Consider the following 14,733-nt stretch of genomic DNA (forward strand, 5'->3'; position numbering starts at 1 on the left):
TTCATCAATACATGATCCCATTTTCATTTCAGCCGCCATTATGAGTAAGTAAAAGTAATTATGACATTTTAGATGTTTTACCAGCAGGTTTTACGTTTTTGCTCTTTGCGCAGAAATTGGCGCAGTTCTTGTACAAGAATCTGTGTCTGACTCAAATTCTTGTATCGTTTCTGATATCGTTTCTTGTATCTGTGTATGACACTATGCATTTTTTTGACATATCAGAAACGATATTAGAAATGATACAAGAAAATGTATAGTGTCATACAGCCTTTAAGAGGCCGGTGGTTGGCAGCTTTAATATTGAATTTAATCGCAAAACAATATTTATCAAATAAACATTTTTTCCTGTTTTCGGACAACAGTAAAATGTATTTGGAATTAAATAAATTCTAAATACATTCTTCTTTTTGTCTCAATTAATTTAATTCAAAATTTTTTTTGCACCCTGTATAAATAATTATGTTAATGTTTATATTAGTGAATAGCATTTCAATAACCTTTCAAATGAGCTCTATCACACGACCCCTATCTTATTTAGAAAATCATCGATTGGGTCATCACGCCCAGATGGGTGACGTCACTAGTATGATATAAATATGCCAAAAATTTATAATTTAAAAGTAAAAACCGACGTAATTCCTAATTTATCTCCAGAGTCGCCCATTCTAAAATGTATTTATTTCAACTCAAACGTCCTCACTGTACCTATAACTTCAGAGGCTTATATCTTAAAACCATGATTTTTGGAGCTACGCTCCCATTGAGTCTACTACCAGACTACCAACTATCAGAACCCAGAGAGCAAAGTTTCAGAGCATTTGACAGAGAGCCATTTCCCCTAACGTTTCTTTGGGGTCCTTTACGAATGCAGGAACTATATCTTATCGTTGCATATCCGATACCAATTTGTAAAAACATTCATTTATTCCATATTGCGAAGCCTTTGAGAAGATCTTTTGAACAGAGCACTTGATCAACAAGGAGGTGCTGAGAAGAATGAAAACTGAGAGAGAACTCCTATATATTGTAAAAAACAGAAAAACGCATTATCTAGGACATATTTTTACAGAGGAAAAATATACAACTTTCTACGACTCATAATGGAAGGGAAAGTGGACGGAAAAAGAAGTCCAGGAAGAAGAAAATGGTCCTGGCTGAAGAATGTCAGAGACTGGAAAGGCATGGATAAACATTCGATACTAAGAACAGCTCAAGATTGAGAGCAATTTGCTGTAGTACCTAGTTATAACCGACCTTCATCTTAAGAAGAATAAGATGCATTAAGTTCCCTTAGTTTTCCTAATTAGCATGTTTATTGGGTTGAACTTGCTTGTCTGTAGTTTAAAGTGAACATTTACTAAAGTTCACTTTAAACCAGTGGTTCCCAACCTTTTATGTCTGTCGACCCACCTTCTGATGTTTTTCCATATTCGCGACCCATCCCTCACCCATGATGATAAAAAAATAAGGAATATGGTCTCTGTATGCTACTTAGCTACTGTAAGAGCCACGCCGCGACCCACTTGAAATCTGCCCGCGACCCACTAGTGGGTCGCGATCCACCTGTTGGGAAACGCTGCATTAAAAAAGGTATTAACTTAAAATTTAAAGTCCACTTTAACTTTATTATGAAATCGAGCGTTAGTTTTATGTCAGTTAATATATTTTTATGTTTCAACAATTTTTCTTTTAAATTTTTTACCTTGTTAGAGGGAAAGATTTTCCTATTTTCCTACCCGTAGATCCGCCACTGTACCAAACGCGAATATATGCCTAGATTTAAATCAAAATATTTTGATGTTTATTCTTTTGACGTTTTAAACGTCAAATTAAACGTCAAAAACATCGCATTGTCAAACAAATACTAGACAAAAATGGACCCAGCTTTACTCCCCGATAATTGTCTTGAAGTAATATTTTCATTTTTAACTCTCCATGACCTTAGAAATTGTTCACTTGTGTGTAAAAGGTGGTATAGGTTTCTTAATGACGAAAATAACGACGTGTGGCGATTGCATTGTGTTAGGAAACTTGCCGAGGAAGCACTTAAATCAGACCTGCTAAGTTCAGTTCCCACATACAAAGCCAAATTAAGAGCCTTTCATCATGCCTGGAACCCCAATGATTGTTCTAGAAATATTTATATAAAGCCTAATGGTTTTACTTTACATCGAAATCCAGTTGCACAGAGTACAGATGCTTCTAGGTAAGTGACAGTTGTGTATAAGCCTCTTTTATACTGCAATATAATACTATTTTTTACTTTACTGTCTGTTTTTAAGTACGTTTGATTATTTTAAACTGTAACTTTCCCTGAAGAATATTCTGGAAAGTGTTCTATCTATTCATATTTATTTTTCCAACAATTTTCAGACATCTAGTTTAACAAGTTATATTGTCCCTCTAAGTTGTGTTAAATGTTGACACCAGTTATAAAAAGGTGTATTGTTATAAAGCTTTTTTTATAGTAATCAACAAATATTTGATCCATAGTGTCCTAGAAGTAGAGATAGATTTTTTATATGAGGCTGTACCTAATGTTTCTTGCTTGGTTATTGGCCTTGCTTTATGCAATTTGGCCAAGCTGTAATGTTTGTTTTGTATATTCTTGTGCATTCTACCAGTGTCATTCCTAGGGTATTAAAAAAAAACAAAATTGCAAGCAGCATACAGAGTATAATATTTAATATAATATAGGATATTTGTAGTATAATTTAGTATTCTTTTGTCATTGTTTATTTTATTGATTAATTGTTTTGTCATTCAAATTAATTCTACTGTCAAATTTTATGTGAATAAAATTGTAGTAAAAATGCCTTTTACGATTACTCTCAAACAATAAATAGATTCACATTACTTGATGCTTATCCGTTGCCGAATATTGATTCACTGGTGTCTAAGATAGCAAAATATAAAATTTTTAGCTCAATTGATTTAAAATACGCATATCATCAAATACCAATTTACGAATCTGACAAACCATTTACAGCTTTCGAGGCAAGTGGAGGCCTTTACCAATTCCGTCGTATTCCTTTTGGAGTTACCAATGGAGTATCATGTTTTCAGAGAGCCATTGATTCTATCATAAAAAAAGAAAATCTACAAGGTGTTTACGCTTATTTAGATGATGTAACAGTTGGTGGTGAGGATCAAGATAGACATGATTTAAATTTACAGAATTTTTTAAATGCTGTTAAAAAATATGGGTTAACTTTAAATCAAAATAAATGTCACTACAATCAAAAAATTATAAATATTTTGGGATATTATTATTATTATTATTATTATTATAAAACAAATAAGGGCAGAGGAGCGAGCTCCTATTATGCCCAAAAACAAAGAAAAATATCTTATACAACTAGTACAAATTAAGAATGAAGTTACAATTAAAAAACATCAAATAAAAAATACTGAAACAATAAACAATGCCTGCCTAAAACAATGCAGTCCTTTAAATCTCCTATAATGCTCAAAATAAAGAAAAATAGCGTTGTAAAACTAATAAAAATTATAAAGATTACAATTAAAAACATCAAATAAAATTCTGAAACAATAAATAATGCCGTCCTAAAATAACTTAGTCCTGCAAAGAAAATAAAGAGGAATCAAGTCGATTTTTAAAAATATTTACACTAGTTGCCGATATGGTGTCTTGATCTAAGTTATTCCAAATATTAAATATTCTGTTTGGTAAAAAGTTCATCCTGGATCTTGTTGTCGTTTGTTCCCTCTTTAATTTGTATCGATGGCCTCTTAATCGTTCGTCTTGATTTAGCGTAAATATCGTGTTAAGGTTTCCAAAATTATATTTTAAAATGCGGAAGGACATGATTAGGTCCCCTCGAAGACGTCGATGTTCAAATGTTGTTAGATGAGCCAATGAGAGTCTATCTTCATAATTGGGTCTTACGCGGCCAAATGCCAGTCTTGTGGCTTTACGTTGAACATTTTCCAGTAAGGCTTTATCGCGATTGAGATCTGGACTCCATACTGGTCCGGCAAACTCAAGAATTGGTCTGACGTATATAGAGTAAAGATTACTCATCGAGGTTAAAGATATTCGTGTAAAACATTTATGGATTAAAAACAGTTTCGAGTTTGCGCGTTTACACACCGACACTATATGGTCAGACCAATTTAAGTTACTGTTAACTATTACTCCAAGATCTTTGTGGGAGGTTACTGACTCTATGGGATGTCCATTAATAAAGTACGGTAGTAATGGGTTATTATTGCCAATATGTAGTATGACGCATTTTTCAATGTTCAGTGGAAGTAACCACTCTGAGGACCATTTGAATATTGCGTCAAGGTCAGTTTGAAGAACATGTTGGTCAATAATTGGATTAACATATAATTTAGTATCATCCGCGTAAATGGAAACCTTACTGGATACAACGAGAGGAAGATCACTAGTGTAGATACAAAATAGTAGTGGTCCAAGTACTGATCCTTGTGGAACTCCACTCTTGACTGGTTTATCTACTGAATAAGCTTCCCCAACACGAACTCGGAAGTACCTGTCGGATAAAAAATTTTGAATCCAAATGTTTAATTTTCCGCGGATACCATAGTGATCCAATTTAGCTAGTAATCGTCGTTTGGGAACACGATCGAAAGCTTTGGAGAAGTCTAAATAGACTACATCAACAGGATGTCGATTGTTTAAAGATGATGACCAGTCATTTATACAATGAAGTAAGTTTGTAATCGTTGAACGACCCTTAATAAAACCATGCTGCTGGTGAGGTATGACATTTTCTTGAAGGAGAAATTCAGACATAGCTTCAGAAATAATGGATTCCATGACCTTTCCGACAATAGGAACCAGGCTGATTGGACGATAATTATTGCAATCAAGTTTATTTCCTTTCTTGAATATAGGAGTAACCGAAGCTAATTTCCATGATGAGGGAAGAGAACCCTGATTAAAAGAAGCATTCATTATAAGGGATATAGGAATGGCTACAGACTCTGCACATTGTTTAAGGAAATAGGAAGTTAGTCCGTCTAATCCAGGTGATGAATTATTGCGTAGTTTCAAAAAATGATGTTTAATAACATCCGGTGTGAAAGAGATATTGTCAAGGGTTGTAAGGAGACGTGGACACATAATTTGAGGAATGGTATCGTTAGGTTCATCTCTAAAAACCTGAGAAAAAAATAACGATAACATTCGGAAGATTCATTATTTGAAGAACATAAAGACCCGTCATCTTTTTGAAGTAATGGTATGGAGACTTTAGAAGATAAAGATGTGCGAATGTACTGATAAATTTTTTTACTGTTACCACTAGAAATAATAGATTCTTCAAATTCTATTCTTAGGTTTAGCAACGATTGTTTGACTTGGTTGGAAAAATTACGGTGAGTGAGAAAGTCATTGATGGAACCAGTAAGCTTATAAGTTCGCCAAAGCTTTCGCTTATGGCGAATTAAGCGGATAGCTGTAAGATTAATCCAAGGTTTTAATCGATTTTTGTATATTTGTCGTTCAGTTGTATTATCAGAAATTGTTGTAATAACAGTATGAAGAAAAGAGTCCCACATTGACGATGGATCTGGGTGATTAAGAAAAATAGATTGCCAGTCTATATTGGACAAAACAAAATTAACATTAAAGAAGTCAGTAGTGGTATACGTTACGAAATTATTTTTATAAAGCGGCGATAGATTAAACTGAATGTGAGCAGTAATAAGCGAATGATCATAAATACCCACAGGAGAGGACACTTCAAGTGTAGAAACTAATTGATCATCATTTGTAAAAAATAAGTCTAAAATTGAAGGATGATTGTTAACTCTAAATCTTGTAGGTTCAGTTATTAGTTGTATTAAGTTTGAGTTCATGACAAAGTTTTTAAACAAATTTTGGGAATTGATAGTGTCAGTTTTGGAAATGATGGGCCAGCTAATCTCAGGAAAGTTGAAATCTCCAATGACAATGAGATTTTCAAGGGATGATAATTCTTCAAGTTTGTCAATAAGCATATTGTCCACAGATATACAATAGAAAACTCTACAATGAAACCTGATCCAGACAGATTGAAGCCTCTACTAAATTTACCAGTTCCGAATGATTCTAAAAGTCTTCAGAGGGCACTTGGAATGTTTTCACATTACTCAAAATGGGTTAATAATTTTTCAGCAAAAATTAGAGGTCTTATAGATTGCAAGAAATTTCCATTAGGTCCTGACTTGGTATTTGCTTTTGAGGAGTTGAGAACTGATATAGCTAATGCACTTCTATGGACAATTGATGAAAAAGAAATTCTCATCGTTGAAACTGATGCTTCTGAATTTGCTATTGCTGCCACTCTGAGTCAATCTGGAAGACCCGTTGCTTTTTTCTCACGTACCCTTACAGATTCTGAACGAAAACATTCTGCAATTGAAAAAGAAGCATATGCTTGTGTTGAAGCATTGAAAAAATGGAGACACTATCTTTTAGGAAGACAATTCAAACTAATGACAGATCAGAAATCAGTTTCGTTCATGTTTAATACAAACCATACAAGTAAAATCAAAAATGAAAAAATTTTGCATTGGCGTTTGGAGCTTTCTTGTTTTAAATATGATATTATCTATCGTCCAGGAAAGGCTAATGATGCAGCTGATGCACTATCAAGAATATGCAATAATATAAATAATACAAGCAAGTTATATCAATTACATTCAGATTTATCGCATCCTGGGATTATTCGTTACATTCGTATGCACCATTTTGTAAAAATTCGAAATTTACCTTATTCTTTAGATGAAATTAAACACGTAATTACCTCTTGTCCAATCTGTGCAGAAATTAAACCCAGATTTTATAAGAAAGAAGATGATACACATTTAATTAAATCAACAGCTCCGTTGGAAAGATTGAATATTGACTTTAAAGGTCCAATACCCGGTTCTTCTAGAAATTCTTATATGCTTACAATCATTGATGAATTTTCAAGATTTCCATGGGCTTTTCCATGCTCAGATACATCCAGTCAGACAGTAATTGAATGTTTGAATCAAATGTTTTGTTTATATGGAATGCCGGCATATATACATTCTGACAGGGGAACTAGCTTTACTTCACAAGAATTTATTAATTATCTACACTCTAAAGGAATATCTTCAAGTAGAACAACACCATATAACCCTGGAGGAAATGGTCAAGTCGAGAGATACAATGGAATTATATGAAAAGCAGTGAATCTAGCATTGAAAACCAAAAATTTAGACATCACTAAATGGGAGACTGTTCTACCAGATGCTCTGCACTCTATAAGAAGTTTACTGTGTACAGCAACCAATTGTACACCTCATGAACGTTTGTTTACGTATCAGCGAAGATCAACTAGCGGAACTTCTATTCCATCATGGCTTAAAGATTCAGACAAAGTATTACTAAGAAAATTTGTACGAAAAAGTAAGTTTGATCCTTTAGTTGAAGAGGTTGATCTTTTAGAAGCCAATTCAGATTACGCCTTAATACAGTATCCAAACGGAAAGAAAAGTACAGTTTCAACGAAGCATTTAGCTCCTAGAGGTGACCTGAAATTATTGAATCAAGATAATGATGAAGATGAAAATGAAAGTCCAAATAATACACTAGAGAATTCCACTACTGAATCAATACCAGATGACATAGAAAATTTATCTATTCAAGAACCCAATCAAGTACCTGATGATAATCATGAACCAAGATTGGAAAATTCAGATTTTCAATCTAGCCGTAAATCAGCTAGAACTAAAAATAAACCACGATATTTGCAAGATTTTGTTCAAAAATAGGGCCGGGTGAATGTAGTATAATTTAGTATTCTTTTGTCATTGTTTATTTTATTGATTAATTGTTTTATCATTCAAATTAATTCTACTGTCAAGTTTTATGTGAATAAAAGCCTAATTTTGTAAAAGGCATTTTTACTACAATATTTTACAACTTATTTGTAATGTTCTATATTAAAATAATAAATATAAATAGAGGAGAGGGTGTTAACATATTCTAATACAAATTATACAGTAAACTTTGTTTTTCTAGCATTTTTTAAGGCAATGTTTTAAAGTTTCAACAGAGTCAGGCAGATCTATATTTTCCCAAATATCCTTTTCATTACTATAGTTTATTTTTTAACCAGGAGGAGTAAACTAAAAAGACAGATTCACACCTAAGAAAGTCGCTAGAATAATAACCAAATACATCTTCTTTTTTGGTTGATCTAGTCGGCCTTCAACGGAAATCCATAAATATTATATTAAATTAATACGTCGCTAAAGAGTTCCAAAAACAACTGCTTTTTATATATAAGTAGACTAACAATCTAAAAATTAAAGGAGTAACACAGAAAACACAAAAATCGCTGATATAACTTAATTAACCTATGAAATATCACTAGTGTCAAAATTTGATAAATGTCATTAGTATCAAAATTTTATAACAGTGGAGTAAACTTGCCTGCGGTTAGACCAATTACAAACAAGCAATACAGCGTGGTAAATTTGAATCACTCCTCTTGGTTAAAAAACAAACCATAATGACAGATAACTTTGAAAGCGTTTTTTGCACCCATTGTGGATCAACAATATTTTTTTATTGTTTTAAGTTTTGAAAAGCCTCTTTCCCCACTAGCTCCTGTCTCAGGTAATGTTTAGAATACACCAGCCAAACCTTGGTATTATTTTCCCATTACACAATATTTTTTTTTTATAATAAATAGATAGGAATCTGTTGTATTTATTTAAAGGAAAATTCATCTCACTTTTTGTCAATTGGGCAGGACCTAATTCTATCAGTTAATATGATTTTGTCCAATAAAATACAAGGCCAATAGCTAGGATTGCTAGCTAGAATGACAAAGATTGCAATGGGCCGGACATGTGATAAGAATGGGAGAGGATAGGCTACCAAAAAGAGCACTGAATGCTAGAATGCAGGGAAAGAGACCGGTTGGAAAGCCAAGAAAGCACTGGGAACACAGTAAACAGCGACACACAAGCCCTTTTAGGAGTCCGTGTATGGAAAAGAACAGCCACAGACAAGCAAGGGTGGAGGCAAAAAATAAAGGAGGTCAAGGGTCAATTTGGGCTGTAGTGCCATAGAAGAAGAAGAATAGCTAGGATCCCTATGAACGTGTAAGTTTTCAAAACTTACTTCTTCAGGACATTGTTCTTCTGCTAAAACACCTTCCATCACAGTTGTGGTATTTGACAAATCCTTCTTTTGGTCATCTGTATTCACCACTGTCAATTCCATCTGTTTCACATTTGCATCATAAATGCAGGAAGTTGATACTGCATCATGGGATTTTGTTGGGATAAAACACGTTTACATCAATCATGCCTACACTCTAATAAGGGGCTACTTCCCAACTTAAACCTAAAATGCTTCGCACAGACTGATTCAGTGTGTAGGAAGTGTGTTCAGTTGGTGTAAATAGAGAAGGAATCAAAAGTTCTGCTCTTAAAGTGTGTCTACTATATTTCTAACATATACTATACCCAAGTAAGCACAGTATTTAATATTTTTATTATGACATAGTAAATAGCATTAAAACCACTAGTCTTTTTAACTACACAACCTGTTCGGATTCAGAAAAGTTCAGATTATCCGAAAATTAGCCTAACTAATAATTAAAAGCTTTCGTTGTCATTGATTTTGAGTCACAAAACGTTCTCGTAAGAGTGTGGACAGTATTTTCGACTTACATTGACTGCAAGAGAACCGAAGTAAGTTTATATTTAACCTTTATAAGCACTACATATAAATTACATATTAATTTTTAAGAAATTTTAAATGTCAAAGTCCTATTAAGTAATCCTACATTGTCCAATTTTCTGGTTTTACTCTGGATAATAAACATGTTTTTAAGTTTTTGTCATGAATTTTTAGATTTTTTCACTTTCTGTATGTAGGTTCAGATTTGCCGAACGTTCCGATTTGCGGGGTTCTAGTGTAGTTCTTCTTTTTGTTGCTTCTGTTGTCTATACTTGGTCCCGAAAAGCTCTTTCCATTATTAGACATCTATTTAAAAAAATCTAAATTCATGATGCTTCCAAAAAATATTGTTTGCAACAATTTAAAGAAGTATAAAGCAGGCTTTTATAGAAGTATAAAGAACTTTTTAGAAACATGTTGACTATTCTGCCATTAGACTATTCTGCCATCCATTCATCTAACTACTTAACAACTTATAATAAAAGCTTTTGAAAATGAAAGATATTAAAATGCTCAACTTTCACCAACAACAAATAAATCATTGAATAGTAATTTGTAGAATGAGATTTACTAGTCGATTATATTAGTCGTGTTTCAATACAATTTTGATAATTTAAAGTTAAACTGACGAATTTTCTTTGTTATATATGTTTAAAGCGAGATTAACTTGTCAGTTTATTCAAAGAGTAAATATTTATTTGATAAATAAATAAAGTAGTTAGTGAAATGTAGATGTGTCAGTTTTATTGGCTGAATAACTTTCATCGAAATAAACTACTATTCGTCATTGGTGAAACCGGCCATAAGTAAATAAAAAAAGATAAAGCTGTTTTGTTATTACTGTTATTATTTAAATTATGATTTCACCAGCACAGTGTAGAAAACTAGAGAATATTATATAAATTTTAGTTAATCGCTCAAAAGCAAAATAGAATCAAATTAATATAATATGTACTTACATTAAATGTACACTAAATTTTAATTTCTTCTGTCCCTGTAATCACGATACAATATGTAACAAAATTTTTCCAAGTTTCTGGAAACGTAAGTTCATGGTTCTCCAATGAGAAAGATGAAAACATTTTGTTGGTCTGTAGTAGGCTGAAACTACATAAAAATAACATAATATTTAATGGGATATAAGAAGTGTTAACCACTTTAAAAGAAAGCTCAACAGATTAATATAATTATAATTTATAATAATTATTTTGGTTGATATATTTACAGTAAGCATCTATGACTAATTTTGTGATGTTTGCTATTTATTAATGTTTTTCTTTGTTTTTGTACTTAATCACTGATGCAAATTTTATTTTTATTATTTTAATATTAAACTGAATGGTCTACATACTACATAGCTTATGCACTAGGCCTTATATATGCTCTGAGCCTTATGTTACTGGGACTTACATAAAATATGTTCTAAAATAGATGTTCATGTATTTTTTTAAGTCTTATATAGATACTTACATTTAAAATTCATTTATTTATTTATTCTCATTAGATTTGGAGCGGGGAACAGGGCAACTACAGGGTAAGATTTCCTAGTGCTTAATTTATCTTGATGTGGTGTTAGTAAGAAATATTGAAAGGAATTTAAACCCGAAACTGGAACACTGGACACAACCTCTTAAGGAAAAAGGTTTAAAACTGAGTAGACTGAAAACAGTGTAGTATTTGGAATGTTCATTAAAATATTGAGCTTTTACAAATAAACTGATATCATTGGACGATGAATTGCTTGTGAAAATTAATTTTAAGCACTTATGTAGCTTGTAGAATGGAAGAAAGCAAGTAGTGTTTTGTGTGACAGAAAAATTCCAATGAAACTGAAGAGAAAATTCTTTAAAGCCAAGAGCCAAGACCAGCTATGATGAACGGACCTGAATGTTGGACTGTTAAAAAGAATGAGAAACAAGGAATGCATGTGTCGAATATGAGAATGCTTAGATAGATGATGAGTGGTGTGACAAAAACGATAACAGTCAGTGTTGTGAAAACAACAGTTAAAGTAATTCGCATCTTTGTAAATATCTCTCTTGTAAATCTGTTGGGACAACCTGTATTGTGTTTGAAAGATTTAAATCTCTGAAAACTTGAGTGTAGTGTTGTGTTAGGGCACAAATATTACGGACATATGGTTGTGCTGTTTAGCTTCTCCGGTGGTCAAGGGTATAAACACGTGTGGATATGGATACGCTCTTGTTAAGTGACATTCTTACCCTTAGCGAAGTAACAAAATATTATGCAGGTTTTAGAACAAAAACCCCACTCTCGAACCAGCCTCCGTAAGGCCTGGTGTTGGAGTGTTTGCTCCTCTCTACTAGTCGTGAAATTACACTCTCACAATAATTACTCCTCTCGCTAATTGTCTCGGGGAAATTTGTATAATAGACTCTATTTCTCTCTTTCGCTACTAAGACAATTTATCGTTAAGCCGCTTATTTGTCAAACTCGTTGTTTTTAATAAATGTTTTTGTCGCTTATCACTTTTATTTCTCGTGTGCACAACCCTTCCTATCGTGTTAATTATTAACTTTAAAACCAGACCAAATTAAATATTAGAACCAGTTCTCCTAATAGTTCACTGTTTAGTTTATATCGAAGGACGGACATGCGTATGGTCCAAAAATATTTACGTTTGTCCAATTAGGCAAAAGGTAATTTGCCCCGCTGGGGTGAGATTCAGTAAAAACTCACATCAGTCAGGATAAGTATATTATGGAAGTCTAGGGGTGGTGCCACTCGATGTGAAAGTGAGATAGTATACATTAAGATGGTTTGAGCATGTTTAACACACTAACCGCCCAATTGAAAATTTTTTGTGTTTTGCCTTCAGGCTTCATGTTTAGAATCTCAATGTTATTATGAATTATATTTAACACGTTAACCGCCCAGTTGAAAATTTTCCAGGCGCCCACATAACGCATGGACCAAACAAGGTGTGAGTTAAATACAATTCACGTGGCGTCTAATGTGTTAACTCACATAACGCCTGTGCCAAATAGGGTGTGAGTTAAATACAACTCATGTGACGTTTAATGTGTTACTATAAAGAATTGCTGATTTGGAAGTTTCTAAGGAGGACATAAATAAATTCAATGAGACATTCAATAAATAAATGAGATAAAAACTAGAAAGATGGAATACTTGGGGCACATTATGAGGGGTGAAAAGTAGAAACTTTTAAGAAATATCATGCAGGGCAAAAGAAGTGTGGGAAGAAGAAAAATATCGTTGCTTCGAAATCTACGTGAATGGTTCGGGTGTAGTTCGATTGAACTTTTTAGGCGCGCTGCTAACAAAGTCGCAGTGGCCATGATGATTTCCAATCTACGCTAGGAGTGGCACGTCAAGAAGAAGAAGCAGGTCATGTCGTTAGATGATTGATATTGGTGTGACCCAAGATAAAAACTTATGGAGAAAGGGTGGAATGGAAAAATTTAATGGAAAGGAATGGAGAAATTTAATTAGGGAAGCGACTCCTCATGGGGATAAAGGCAAAGGGAATGATAAATGATATATTTAAAACATATATCCCAGATAGCAATATAAACTTGTTTCAAACTTGCAACAAGTTGGATACATCAAACATGAAAGCTTGCTGCAGGTTTGCCATGGCAACTTTGCAAACTTGCAGCAAGTTTAATTAAACTTGCTAGTTACAGTGTGACAAACTTGCACGAAGTTTGTTTTTTCAAACTTGATAGAAACTTGTTGTTACATACTTGATACAAACTGTACAAGGTTTGTTTTTGTTTTGTTGCATGAAGTTTGTTTTTTCAAACTTGATACAAACTTGCTTAAGGTTTGTTTTACATACTAGCCACAATTTGAATAAAACAACGTGAATAAAAAATACAATGCCATTTTATATAACTATTTATTAATTAATCACTCAACTAAAATACAATTTATTATCTAAAATTATTTATTGGAACTTACATTAAACCCGCTAGCTTCAGATTCCGATTGTGTTCCGATGCTCAGTTTTGTCTATCAGCTCTGAAACAAATAAAATAAATTGTTATAAACTCTTGCTGTAAGAACAGAATTAATATTTGCTATTAAAAGGGATAAAAAGATGTTAAAGTAACAATTTTACAATGAAACCTAAAACGTATTTATATATAATATATTATAAATATAATTTATTTTAGATAGTATGTAAATACAGCTAGAAGCTACGAAAAACTTAAAAAAACTTACCTCAATTTCACCAAAGCAAAAAGAATAAGAATCTGTACCTAATCACCACAAGCAGGTGGGTCTATGAAAAACTGAAGAAAATAAGCTTCAGCTTAGTAATTAAAGTAATAGTCTCGGAGAATTGTACGGTAAATGTTGTAAAAAACTCAAATAAAAATATCAACATAGGATAGGACATAACCACAAATTATCACCGCTTGGCAGGTTACTTTTCCCGTGTTGCCAACTGTCGCTGCCGAGTAAGCTTTTTCCCTCAACGTACTTTAAAAATTCCCACTTTTATGATAAAATTCCCTCCTATGCTCCTATTTAAAAAATCTGTGAAAATATGTTGAATTATTTTCAAATAATTTGATTTTTTAAAATATTTTACAATTTGGACTAGAGCAAAGATTCCCTTTTAAGTTAACTTTTTCCCTTTTATGTTAAAAATTCTCGCAAAAAGGGAAATTTCCCTCCGGTGGCAACACTTTCATTTTCGTGGGCGTGACATCAGTCAGGGTAACGAACGAAACCGAACCGAACCGACCGTAACGTGTAAGTCAACCAAAATAGATGGCACGCGTGACGTGGCTTTGCAACTGTAAGCTTGCAGCAAAGTTGCTACAAACTTGAATCATCATCTTTGTCATAACAATATTGCAGCAAACTTGACACAAACTTGCCTCGTCATATTTGACGCAGCAATTTAAAATCAAAGAAGAATCAAACTTGCCATAAGTTTACATGCTATCTGGGATAGTATTTATTTTAACTTATATAGTTTTAAGACGTATGAATAGAGAACGTGAACTCACAGAACTTGTCAAGAAATGGAAAAC

At 32.9% G+C, this 14,733-nt stretch overlaps 2 protein-coding genes across 2 annotated transcripts in view; one reads left to right on the forward strand and one right to left on the reverse strand.

Moving 5' to 3' along the window:
• Positions 1-14,733, reverse strand: part of LOC114332274 (transcription factor Dp-1) — a 487,697-nt gene that overhangs the window by 84,412 nt on the left and 388,552 nt on the right. The gene's annotated exons all lie outside the window — the stretch shown is intronic.
• Positions 1,873-14,733, forward strand: part of LOC114332273 (F-box/SPRY domain-containing protein 1) — a 31,219-nt gene continuing 18,358 nt past the window's right edge. Inside the window, exon 1 of the mRNA XM_028282046.2 lies at positions 1,873-2,209. Coding sequence (XP_028137847.1) covers positions 1,878-2,209 — 332 coding nt within the window. The 5' untranslated portion in view covers positions 1,873-1,877. The remainder of the gene's footprint in view (positions 2,210-14,733) is intronic.

This window comes from Diabrotica virgifera, chromosome 4 (assembly GCF_917563875.1).
Source record: "Diabrotica virgifera virgifera chromosome 4, PGI_DIABVI_V3a".
Taxonomy (NCBI): domain Eukaryota; kingdom Metazoa; phylum Arthropoda; class Insecta; order Coleoptera; family Chrysomelidae; genus Diabrotica; species Diabrotica virgifera.